Genomic DNA, 13066 nt, shown 5'->3' on the forward strand with positions numbered 1-13066 from the left:
ATTTAGGAGCCCAGTGGGAAACGCCCCACTCCAAACAGACGGGTCAAAAACAAAATTGCAGGTGGTGGAGAACTTCTGATAATTGATCAACAATGAGGAAAATGGCAGTGTCATGGTGCCATCTGATCAGTCATTTTGATCAGTCTGAACCTCTCCTCTGTCACGCTTTACTTAGTGATGACATTCACAGCTCCCAGGCTCTACAGTACTCAAATACAACAGCAAACTCCTCCTTTGCCGCTTTCGTGGTTCACCATGAGCTAGCTGTGCAAAACAGGCACACCCATTGAGAACCATGTCATCGTTAGTGTTGGCTGGACCAATCAGGGTACTCTGTGACAATATGTTCAGTGCATTCGGAAAGTACTCAGAGCTAGACTTTTCCCACACATTGTTAAATTACAGTTTATTCTAAAATGTATCAAATTGCCCCCCCCCCCTCAATCTACAGATACCACATAATGACAAAGAAAATAGTTTTAGAAATGTTTGCAAATTTATTACAAATAAAAAACAAATATTCAATTGACATAAATATTTTGACATTTTCCCAGTACTTTGTTGAAGCACCTTTGGCAGCGATTACAGCCTCAAGTCTTCTTGGATATGACGCTACAAGCTTGGCACACCTTTATTTGGGGAGCTCCTCCCATTCTTCTATGCAGATCTTCTCAAGCGCTGTCAGGTTGGATGGGGTAAACAGTTCAATCTTGGTTTCATCAGACCAGAGAAACTTGTTTTTAGGTGCCTTTTGGCAAACTCCAAGAAGGCTGTCATGTGCCTTTTATTGAGTGGCTTTTGGCTGGCCACTAACATACAGGCCTGATTGGTAGAGTGCTGCAGAGATGGTTGGCCTCATGGAAGGTTCTCCCATCTCCACAGAGGAACTCTGGAGCTCTGGAGTGCCCATCAGGTTCTTTGTCACCTCTCTGGCCAAGGCTACTCAATTTGGCAAGGTAGCCTGCTCTAGGAAGTCTTGGTGCCAAATGTCTTCCATTTAAGAATGATGGAGGCCACTGTGTTCTTGGGGACCATCAGTGCTGCAGATATTTTTTGGTACCCTTCCCCAGATCTGTTCCTTGAAACAATCCTGTCTGAGCTTTATGGACAATTCCTTTGACCTCATGGCTTGGTTTTTGTTCTGACATGCACTGTCCACTGTGGGACCTTTATATAGACAGGTGTGTGCCTTTCCAAATCATGTCCAATCATTATACTTTTTCCACAGGTGAACTCTAAATCAAGTTGTATAAACATCAAGGATGATCAATGGAAACAGGATGCACCTGAGCTCAATTTCAAGTCTCACAGCAAAGGGTCTGAATACTTATGTAAATAAGGTATGGTTTTTATTTTTAATAAATACTAATACGCAAAGATTCCTAAAAACCTGTTTTTGAATCGTCATTGTGGGCTAGTGTAGATAGCTGAGGACTTGTTATTTATTTAATCCATTTTAGAATAAGGCTGCAACGTAACAAAATGTGGAAAAAGTTAAGGGGTCTGAATACTTTCCGAAGGCAATGTACTGTACCTTTATCCTATTCTGTCAGTTAAATACTGGCTTTTTTACTGCACATACGGTCAGGTAGGTCAGCCTGGAAAGTCAGGATCCAGTAACAAACTTCTTCCTATTCCGCTGGGGAGAGGGATGAAACCCAACGAATACCATAAACATAAGCAATAATTTTTTACACCACTTTATTTATTTATTACAATGAATTAAATTCTCTTTTCTTGAGTGTCGACTACTCCCCTTACCTTTTCCATTTAAAACAAGTCCAGTACGTGACTACTCTTTTTAGATACTGAAAAGTCCTGAAGAGAGGGGGTAGGGAAGGGGTCTGGGATGGGTTTTGAGTAAAGAAGGAATGAGTGATGACTTTCCCAGGTGCCTCTACTCCAGGTGAGAAGATGTTCATATTTAATGTGATATTCTGGATTTCCTCTTCTTTCTCCCCTTCTGGTTTTATTCCACACCATTCTCTGAGTCATCTCCTTGCTCTCTGTCCATTAGCAGAGCAGCGTATTTACCGGCTGAGCTGAATTTCTGAAACAAAAAACAAAATAGAGCAGGAGAGATCCTAACATTGCTCACTTGGTCCCACTTTACAATAAAAGTTCTAAATACTCATGCATTTACATGGTACAGTGCAACTAAAGGTAACGGATATAACAGTTGTCGTAACATGCTGACCACACCGCTCACGTCGCAATATACATTTAAACATACATGTTATTCAATTATAGCGCCAACAAGCGTCTGTGTTGCTAAATTGGAAGTCAGTTCTATTTGTGACGCTGAACGCTGTGCAAGTCCTGCCTCTCCCATCTCCTCATTGGTTTATAGAAGCAGATACCCACATGCCATCTCCTCATTGGTTATACCCACATGGGTGATTGAAAGATGAACCGAGTTCAGTCAGTCATGGTAACTATGAAAGTTATATGCCAATCGCAATATAAAGTACAAAGAAGAAAAAGCGTGGGAGGAGAGATCACTTGAAACTATTCTGTTGACTGTTTTGTGTGGATTTATTGTCAGAGTAGAGGACCTTGTGCATTTCAGGTAAAATAAAAACTCAATGTTTATATCCCAGGACAAATTAGCTTGAAACAGTAAGCTAGCTAGCTAAATTGCCATAAATGTTTAATGCTTTTCGAAAATACACTATGGGGTGTGTCAAGACCACTTTATGTGGCACCAGAACTCACAAGGGTGGGGGACTCTTCGTATTTCTTTGGCTCTGGTGCAGGTCTTGAGTCTCTGCCTCTTCTTTTAGACTTTCTACAAACAGAATAAAGACCAAGATAAACTTCACTGTCCAGCTAAGTCTTGCGACGGGTCAGAGCCTGTGAGTGCACAAACTGGCACTAGCACACTGCTCAACAGTAGTACACCAAATAATTCCAATTGATCCAATAAGATCCACTCATAAGTGGATATGCAGGAGAAAACTAATAATATTCACCCTCAATCTCTTGAATAACCTCTAAAGGCTGGTTAACAGTTAACACTCCTGTTGGTGACTTAGACTTATGTCCTCAACATGACACATTTCTGTTTAAGGCCCAAACAAGCATTCCTGATTTAACTACTCAACTAATAGTCAAGCTCAGGTGTGCTTGTGCGGGGCTAGAACACAAATGTTATAAGTTGGGGATACTGACCAACATCTCTGTGAAAACACCATGAGAACGTATGCAATCTTGACCAGTTCCATCCAGTTTAAAGAAGTGGACAAAAAAACATTTCCACTTGCAACGACACATGCAAGAAAACACCCACATGAACGCACACCCCCAAGTCACAAACCTCTATTTCAGTGGGATTTTCTTTTCATGAGGAAAACCAAGGCGAAATCAGCCAGTACTATTACCAAAGATATTTTGGATCGCCAAGTTAGGCACCTTGCAAGCAAATACTAGAATACTAGTGAAATATTTCTAATCATATTTATTCTTTGTATGGCTAGCCAACAAGCTAGCAAGAATGCTGAGTGTTGCTGGCAAGGTAACAAGTGAGCTAGCTGCTGCCTCCCGAGTGGCGCAATGGTCTAAGCCACCGCATTGCAGTGCAAGCTGTGCCAGCCACTAGAGATTCTGGGTTCGTGTCCAGGCTCTGTCGCAGCCGGCCGCGACCGGGAGACCCATGGGGCGGTGCACAATTGGGCCAGCGTCGTCCGGGTTAGGCCGGCAGGGATGTCCTTGTCCCATCACACACTAGCGACTCCTGTGGCGGCCCGGGCACAGTGCACGCTGACAAGGGTGCCAGGTGTGCAGTGTTTCCTCCGACACATTGGTGCGGCTGGTTTCCGGGTTATGTGGGCATTGTGCCAAGAAGCAGTGCGGCTTGGTTGGGTTGTGTTTCGGAGGACACACGGATCTCCACCTTCGCCTCTCCCGAGTCCTACCAATTGGATACCACAAAATTGGGGAGAGAAAAAAAAGGGATGAAAAAGTAAATAATTCTCACTAATTAGTCAAACGCACACAAGGTCCTGGAACAAAACTAGTTTGCTAGCTTGCGATCACAGTCAGCATTTTTACGTTTTCTTACATTTACACTGACATCGCTAACTACTGTTCTGGAGTGTAAGATGTATACAGTGCATAAAATGCGCTGACAGTTCGTGGAGTCCCACACTGGAATTAGCTATCTAAACAAAGTCTAAAAGTGTGAATTTTACTCCCCACAAGCATTCACTACAACCCTTACGCGGTTGTTATTTTATCATTAATATTTACATAATACAGTCATGGTAACTTAATGTTCAAAACTTCCGTATGATCATGTTGTGCTTTTGTAGTGAAGGCAAGCTAGCCATTGCTTCTTGTCTCATGCTGTGCAGTCACCTTTGGGAAAGCCATGAGTCGAGGAATAGGCGGTTGCATCCACATTCTCCTCACTGAGAACAGTATTGGGCCCTGGTGAAGGCGCTTCCCCTTAGCTAGTAAGCATTTGAGGACCTTTGTTTTGAAGGATAAGGGTAGCAATTGCCAATGAAACAAGACAAGAGAACCAACAGGAGAGATTATCCAGGACCAGAATTGGGCAGTGCTACTCTTCAATTCATTTCAAACAAGACGTGGCCTCCTCATCCAAATCCACCCAATCGCTCCCATATCCTCTGCTTTAGCTAATCATTAAACGCTAGAAGAGCTAGAAGGGGAAACCATCACCAATTTATACAGAACAAAAAAATAAAACGCAACATGTAAAGTATTTCATGAGCTGAAATAAGATCCCAGAAATGTTCAATACGCACAAAAAGCTTATTGTGAACACATTTATTTACATCCCTTTTAGTGAGCATTTCTCTATTGCCAAGATAATCCATCGACCTGACAGGTGTGGCATATCAAGAAACTGATTAAACCGCATGGCAGCTAGCCTAGTGGTTGGAGTGTTGGACTAGTTCCCCGAGCTGACATGGTACAAATCTGTCGTTCTGCCCCTGAACAAGGCAGTTAACTTATTGGTGACAGGGGGGCAGTATTGAGAAGCTTGGATGAATAAGGTGCCCAGAGTAAACTGTTTGCTATTCTGTCCCAGATTCTAATATATGCATATGATTAGTAGTATTGGATAGAAAACACTCTGAAGTTTCTAAAACTGTTTGACTGATGTCTGTGAGTCTAACAGAACTCATATGGCATGCGAAAACCTGAGACAAATCCAACCAGGAAGTGGGAAATCTGAGGTTTGTAGTTTCATTTAAGTGATTGTCTATCCAATATGCTGTGTCTATGGGGCCAGATTGCACTTCCCAAGGCTTCCAGCAGATGTCAACAGTCTTCATAAAGTTGTTTGAGGCTTCTATTGTGGAAGGGTGTCGAATAAGAGCTGTTTCAACAAGTGGACTAGGCTGAGGCCAATCAGTTGTTTACTGAGCGGTCACGCGGGCGCACCGTTCCTTCCATTTCCTGTGTAATGAATACGCTATTGTCCGGTTGGAATATTATTGAAGATTTATTATAAAAAGACCCTAAGGATTGATTGTAAACATCTTTTGACAGGTTTCTACAAACTGTAATGGAGCTCTTGACTTCTCGTCTGGATTTTGCGCTCGCGCATTGTGCCTTTGGAATAGTGAACTAAATGTGAACAAAACTGAGGTATTTGGACATAAATATGGACGTAATTGAACATTTCTTGTGGAAGTCCTGGGAGTGCATTCCGACGAAGATCAGCAAAGGGAAGTGAAGATTTATAATGCTATTTATGACTTTTGTTGACTCCACAATTTGGCGGATAACTGTATGGCTTGCTTTTGTGGCTGAACGCTGTTCTCAGATTATTGAATATTGTGCTTTTGCCATAAAGCTTTTTTGAAATCTGACACAGTTGCATTAAGAACACGTTTATCTTTAATTCTATGTAAAACATGTATCTTTCATCAAAGTTTATGATGAGTATTTCTGTTATTTGCAATTTCTCCGGATGTTTTGGAGGCATTTCTGAACATGGCGCCAATGTAAACTGAGGTTTTTGGATATAAATATGAACTTGATCGAACAAAACATACATGTATTGTGTAACATTGAGTCCTGGGAGTGTCATCTGATGAAGATCGTCAAAGGTTAGTGATTCATTTTATCTATATTTCTGCTTTTTGTGACACCTCTCTTTGGTTGGAAAATGGCTGAATGCTTTCTGTGACTAGTTGCAGACCTAACATAATAAATAATATGTTCTGCTTTCGCCAAAAAGCCTTTTTCAAATCGGACACTGTGGTTGGATTAACGAGAAGTGTATCTTTAAAATGGTGTAAAATACTTGTATGGTTGAGGAATTTTAGTTATGAGATTTGTTTTGAATTTGGCGCCCTGCAATTTCACTGGCTATTGGTGAGGTGGGAAACTAGCGTCCCGAACGATCCCAGAGAGGTTAACCCACTGTCCCTAGGCCGTCATTGAAAATAGGAATTTGTGACTTGCTAAATAAAGGTAAATAAATAAATAAAGGTAAATAAATAAATAAAGGTAAATAAATAAATAAATAAAGGTAAATAAATATATTATATATATATAATTACACAGGTGCACCTTCTGTTGGGGACAATAAAATACCACTAAAATGTACTGTTTTGTCACACAACAGAATGCCACAGATGTTTCAAGTTGAGGGAGAGTGCAATTGTCATGCTGACTGCAGGAATGTCCACCAGAGCTGTGCTTATGGTAGAGAAATTCTCTTCCATTTGTAAGAATTTGTCAGTACGTCCAACCGGCCTCAACCACGCCAGCCCAAGACTTCCACATGTGGCTTCTTTCACCTGAGGGATCATCTGAGGAGAGGGATTTTGATTTGAAATATTACGTTCCCCATTAGCCGACGCCAATGGCGACAGCTAGTCTTACTGGGGTCTGAAGGGAACGTTGCTGAGGAGTATTTCTGTCTGTAATAAAGCCATTTTGTGGCTGGGTCTGGCTCCCAAGTAGTTGACTTAAGTGGGTGTGCCTCTGCACCTACCCAGTCATATGTTCCTTATATGAACTGTAACTCAGAGAAAAGGTGCAATTGTTGCATGGTGCGTTTATATTTTTGTTCAGTATATTTTAGAATTGGAACGTGATCAGGGCTAGACATTAATGCTTGTCCCGGACAAGGGTTAAAACTATTTATTGACAATAAGAATATAGATTTAAGTTGTCCAAATGGACAATTAAAGAAAATCAAAAAATTACCCAGATCAGAAATGGATCATTAGAGGCCAACATTGGAATAAAACTCAAATCTATTGTTCATGTATATAAATAAAAAAGCCTACACAGAGTTTAGGTGATATGCATATTGGCTACTTTAATGAGACTTAACATAACTATAGGCATGTTTGACCAATATATAGGACAATTAACATTAATGTCTAAAGGCTTGATTCTGTCAACATAGCCATTTACTACATTTTGTTACAGCCTTATCCTAAAATGGATTAAAGTTTTTCCCCCTCATCACTACACACAATAACCCATAATGACTAAGCTTAAACAGGTTTTTAGAAATATTCTCAAATGTTTGCTTTGGCAGCAATTAAAGCCTCAAGTCTTCCTGGGTATGATGCTACAAGCTTGGCACAACTATATTTGGGGAGTTACTCCCATTCTCCTCTGAAGATCCTCTCAAGCGCTGTCAGGTTAGATGGGGTGCATTGCTGCACAAATTCTCTCAGGTCTCTCTCCAGAGATGTTCGATCGGTCTTCAAGTCCGGGCTCTGGCTGGGCCACTCAAGGTCATTGAGACTTGTCCCCAAGCCACCCCTGCGTTGTCTTGGCTGTGTGCTTAGGATGGTTGTCCTGTTGGAAGGTGAATATTTGCCCCAGTCGGAGGTCCTGAGCAGGTTTTCGTCAAGGATCTATGTACTTTACTCAGTTCATCTTTCCCTCAATTCTGACTAGTCTCCCAGTCCCTGCCGCTGAAAAACACACACAAAATGATGCTGCCACCATTATGCTTCACCGTAGGGATGGTGCCAGGTTTCCAGACGTGACGCTTGGCATTCGGGCGAAAGAGTTCAATCTTGGTTTCATCAGACCAGAGAATCTTGTTTCTCATAGTTAGATTCCTTCAGAAAAACTCTAAGCGGGCTGTCATGTGCTTTTTACTGAGGAATGGCTTCCATCTGGCCACTCTACTATAAAGACCTGATTGGAGAGATGGTTGTCCTTCTGGAATGTTCTCCCATCTCCACAGAGGAACTCTGGAGCGTGCCCCGATTGCTAAGCTTAGCCAGGCGGCCAGCTCTAGGAAGTCTTGATGGTTCCAAACTTCTTTGGAAGTTTGTCTGAGCTCTACAGACAATTCCCTTGACCTTATAGCTTGGTTTTTGCTCTGACAGGCAATGCTTATGTAAATAAGGTGTTTTCTATTTTTAATACATTTGCAAAAATGTTTACACCCGTTTTCGTTTCACCATTATTGGGTGTTGTGTAGATGGAGGAAAAACATGTATTCAATCCATTTTAGAATAAGACTAACATAACAAAATGTGTAAAAGGTGAAGGGGTCTGAATACTTTCCGAATGCACCGTATAACGCACATTTCTATGATAATTTTGTTGGATCACCAAAAAAGTTACATATTCAAGCTTATTTTTTTTTAAACCTGGAGGTTTGTAATTTTTATTAAGCATGTCTTAGCTTGGTTCAATCAAAGTAGCCTAGCCTAAGCAAAACAAACACAGAAATGAGGGAATTATTTTAACACTTAATATGACATTGTAACGAGCATTTTCCTCATGTTCTATCAGTTTTCAAAAATCAACGTTTATTTGTCCAGCAGCCAAAGGCATAATCCTAAACTGTGTTTGAATACTCATACTAACCGCGCTAACCGTACTATTTGTGACGTGAATTGAGTATATAGTATGCTTATTGGTCATAGTGTGGATATAGTTAGTATGCCATAAGTTCCCAGATGTCGTACAAAATGTCCCCCAAAAATAAATTATACATGTAGCGGACACTATTTCCATGCTTTTAGGGTCCATAATGTAATTCTTCCGAAAATGGCGTGGCTTCAAAACGTTTTCAGATTTGAAGAAAATGGTGGAAAATATTCAGCTGAAGTCTGAAGAGATTGAATACAAATGAATTGCTTTAACTAATTATGACAAATGTTAAGAAAATGTTGAGCAATGTAATTAAGTAATGACATCAAATAAGTTACATGTTATGTTGGCTGACAATTTGTTCGCTACGCTATCCTTACGAACCGTATAGAATTACAGCAGTATGTACCGTTAGCTAGTTTGTATGTTAGCTAGTTCCCTAACGTTAGTTGGCTACTAATACATTGAACTTGCTAGGCAGTATATTAACTAACCCAACGTTTATGGACTTAATTATTCACAGCTAAAAGTTGGACTTTTTAATAAAAATAAAAAAATTGTTGCCAGCAGCACAGTTACATTTACATTTACATTTAAGTCGCAGACGCTCTTATGTCAATGGATATTGTTCATTTTGGCTATCCACTCCGATTTCAGAGCACTCTCGCGCAGAATACCTGATGAATTTACCAACGCTCAACACCCATTGAATACAGCCGGTGTCAGTAAAAGTTGGACTTTTTAATAAAAAATAAAAAAATTGTTGCCAGCAGCACAGTTAGTCACCTACGATCTGTATAACATGAACACAGCCTAATCAGCTCTGCTAGGGCGAGTAAAACTGTCAGTGAGGTGTTCTCTCATTTGTGTCTGGAAGTAGCTAGAACAGAGCTGGGGGACACCAGTGGTGACGTTAGACAGTTCGCCACGCCACCTGGTAGGAGCGACCTGTCAGGGCAATCCAGCGTGGGCCGCGCCGGAGATGCCCAACTCGGAGAGGGTGGAGAGGAGGATCTGATGGTTCACAGTATCGAAGGCAGCCGATAGGTCTAGAAGGATGAGCAGAGGAGAGAGAGTTAGCTTTAGCAGTGCTGAGAGAGATAGCGGTAGAGCTGGCCAAGGACGGCACGCTCCAAGAGTTTTGGAGAGAAAAAGAGAGAAGGGATACTGGTCTGTAGTTGTTGACATCGGAGGGATCGAGTGTAGGTTTTTTCAGAAGGGGTGCAACAAGTTTACTAGGGCGAGTAAAACTGTCAGTGAGGTGTTCTCTCATTTGTGTCTGGAAGTAGCTAGCTAACGTTAGACAGTTCGCTTGGGTGCTTTACTGCCGTTGAATGCTTCACTCCAAAGCGTCCAATGTGAACACCCCGAGAGCGAATCACTGAATTTACAGACAATCTGACAACGCTCTGGATTTACGAACGCCCAGAGCGCACTCCGGCACTCCAGATTGAATTTATGAACACACCGAAAATCGTAACATTTATAGCTTTTCATTTGTTATGCTAACAAGCTAGCAAGAGCTTGCAGAGCAAAAGCATCCATTTCCAGTAGACAGGCGAAGCACCAGTACACAACTGAAAAGATGCCGTTTATTTACAGTATTCTAAAATGTACTAATAGTATATAGTATGTAGTATATACTCATTAAGTATGCAGTATGTTAGTAAGGGTATTCGAAATCAGCTCGTCATTGTCACAATGCATGCTAGTTGATGCATCTTTAGATCTCCTTTCTAATTTCTAACGGGTATTTTCATCTGTCACCTGAAACCGCTAAGGCATATGCGGTGGGCTTTTGATTAGTGTTTTCCCGTTAATAGCATTTTGGAACATTCGTGCATAGCCTAAAGCCATGTGCGTATTGTTGAGCTTATAATATGAAGAAATAAAACTAATATTTTAGTGTTACATCAGCCTCATTGCTTTTTAAATGTTTTAATGTGCTCCCAGAACTGTCCCAGAGAGTTATGAACCGTAGACATATTTATAGAGACGACCTTAATTCTGAGCCGTGGAAGGAATTATTTTATAAAGACAAAAACGATCTGGTTGTGCTTATGTTACAATATTTTATAGGCCACCAAGGCTACGTTTTACTTTAGTCCAATTCTGATATTTTTTCCACCAATTGGTCTTTGGCTAATCAGATCAGCTCTGAAAAATATCAGATGTTAAAAGATCTGATATGAATGGTCAAAAGATCAATTGGTGGTAAAAATATCAGAATTGGGCTGCCTGTGTAAACGCAACCAATGAGTGGCGAACCATTGCCTGGCTACCCAGACTCCTTGCTCTGGCTAAACCCATAGACGTTTGTTTCTTCTCCTCAATGAGTCTAGATCTGAGAACATCCCCGACCTGTCACCGAATGTGAACATATTCGTGGCTGTCTGATTGGTACAGTAACCAATGGGTTGGGCCAGACCAAGAACACACTTGGGCAAAGCGGCAGTTTGAAAATTCAGTTTTGATACTCTGATTGGTTAGAGCAGATCCAATAGCAGACGCCCCTCGTTAGCGTCACCAGAACCAGCTTCAATGATGGCAGTCTCAGACCAAAGTATGTAGCGAACGACAGAGCAGCAGAATAATTTAATGTACATTGTCAGGCTATGCCAACCATTCTTCAGAAGAGCCTTAGAGGCAGTGTTGTATTTTGAGACAGGCTTGAATATGCAAAGAAGCCAATAGGTCGAGTGTAGCCTACATTTTTGTCTGATTCTGTGTTAAATCTTATTGTTGTTGAAACAAGTGACTAGGGCTTTTGGACAAGAAAAACACATTATATATATATATATATATATAATAATTCCTACTTGTCCAAAGGACAAGTGCATATAAAAGTCAATGTCAAGTCCTGGTGATGTTGTAAAATATAATTATCCAGCAGTGATTGAACGGTGAGGGGGTGAATAGAACCCAAACGTGTCAGAATCACACTCAGAATCTCTTAGAGTAGGACCGAAAGGCCTAGTCGGTCCCCTCTGGGATTAGATTAGGACAAAGTCTCCATTTCTCCTTTGGAAGGAACTTCTAATAGAACACACAAGCACAAGGTCTTTGCGGTCTCTGAGAGTCTTACCCTTATTCGATCCTCTTTCATTTGTAGAACGCAAGCTGAAAAGAGATGGGTCATTGAGACGTTTAACTAACTAGCTTGCAACAAAACAATCCTAAACTACTCTCAGACACACCTCTGGCGACAAGCAATCCCGTATCCAGGAGCGTAATCATAGCCTTAAGTGCATTACCATAATGCACATTTTCCTATTCATGAAAATCTCAAATGAAATGAAATAAATATATTCAAACACAAGCTTAGCCTTTTGTTAACAACACTGTCATCTCAGATTTTCAAAATAGTCGTTACAGCCAACGCTAGACAAGCATTTGTGTAAGTTTATCATGGCATAATGCTCTGCTCTGCTCTGCTGGCAGCAGGCAACATTTTCACGAAAATAAGAAAAGCAACCAAATTAAATAATTTACCTTTGAAGAACTTCAGATGCTTTCACTCAGGAGACTCCCAAGTTAGATAGTAAAATGTTCCTTTTTTCCAAAAATAATATTTTTGTAGGCGGAAAAGGTCCCGTTTGTTCATCAGTTTTGGCTGAGAAATCGACCGAAAAATAACTATAATGGCAAACTTTTTTCAAAATTTGCTCCATAATATCGACAGAAACACGGCAAACGTTGTTTAGGATCCATCCTCAAGGTGTTTTTAACATATGTATTCGATAATATATCCGTCGAGGCAGTTGGCTTCTCATAAGAAGCGATTGGAAAAATGGCTACCTCAGTATTTTACGCAAGGTTTTCTATATGGTCCCTCACAGCCATTGTTCAAGGGAAATGCCTAAAAAGACATCACAATGCTGTAGACACCTTGGGGAATGCGTGGGAAAACGGAAGGTCATTCATAGCTCATTCACAGCCATATTAGGAGTCATTGGCATGAGGTGGTTTCAAAAAATGTGGCACTTCCTGATTGGATTTTTATCTGGGTTTCGCCTGTAACATCAGTTCTGTGGCATTCACAGACAATATCTTTGCAGTTTTGGAAACGTCATAGTTTTCTTTCCAAAGCTGTCAATTATATGCATAGTCGAGCATCTTTTCGTGACAAAATATCTTGTTTAAAACGGGAACGTTTTTCATCCAAAAATTAAAATAGCACCCCCTATATCGAAGAGGTTAAAATAGACAGGCTTTTGGTAATGGATGTGACATC

At 40.8% G+C, this 13066-nt stretch overlaps 1 protein-coding gene across 4 annotated transcripts in view; it reads right to left on the reverse strand.

The window, feature by feature from the left end:
- Positions 1–13066, reverse strand: part of LOC118388987 (eukaryotic translation initiation factor 4B-like) — a 47366-nt gene continuing 34300 nt past the window's right edge. For 2 of the 4 annotated variants that reach the window (XM_052527309.1, XM_052527308.1), the window contains exons 12-13: positions 2716–2788; positions 1685–2050 (exon numbers count right to left, since the gene is read on the reverse strand). In XM_052527309.1, coding sequence (XP_052383269.1) covers positions 1970–2050; positions 2716–2788 — 154 coding nt within the window. In that variant the 3' untranslated portion in view covers positions 1685–1969. Of the gene's footprint in view, positions 1640–1684; positions 2051–2715; positions 2789–13066 lie in introns of those variants that run through there. The other 2 variants (XR_008144671.1, XM_052527310.1) reach the window with 2 other exon arrangements.

Source organism: Oncorhynchus keta, chromosome 10 (genome assembly GCF_023373465.1).
Source record: "Oncorhynchus keta strain PuntledgeMale-10-30-2019 chromosome 10, Oket_V2, whole genome shotgun sequence".
Taxonomy (NCBI): Eukaryota; Metazoa; Chordata; class Actinopteri; order Salmoniformes; family Salmonidae; genus Oncorhynchus; species Oncorhynchus keta.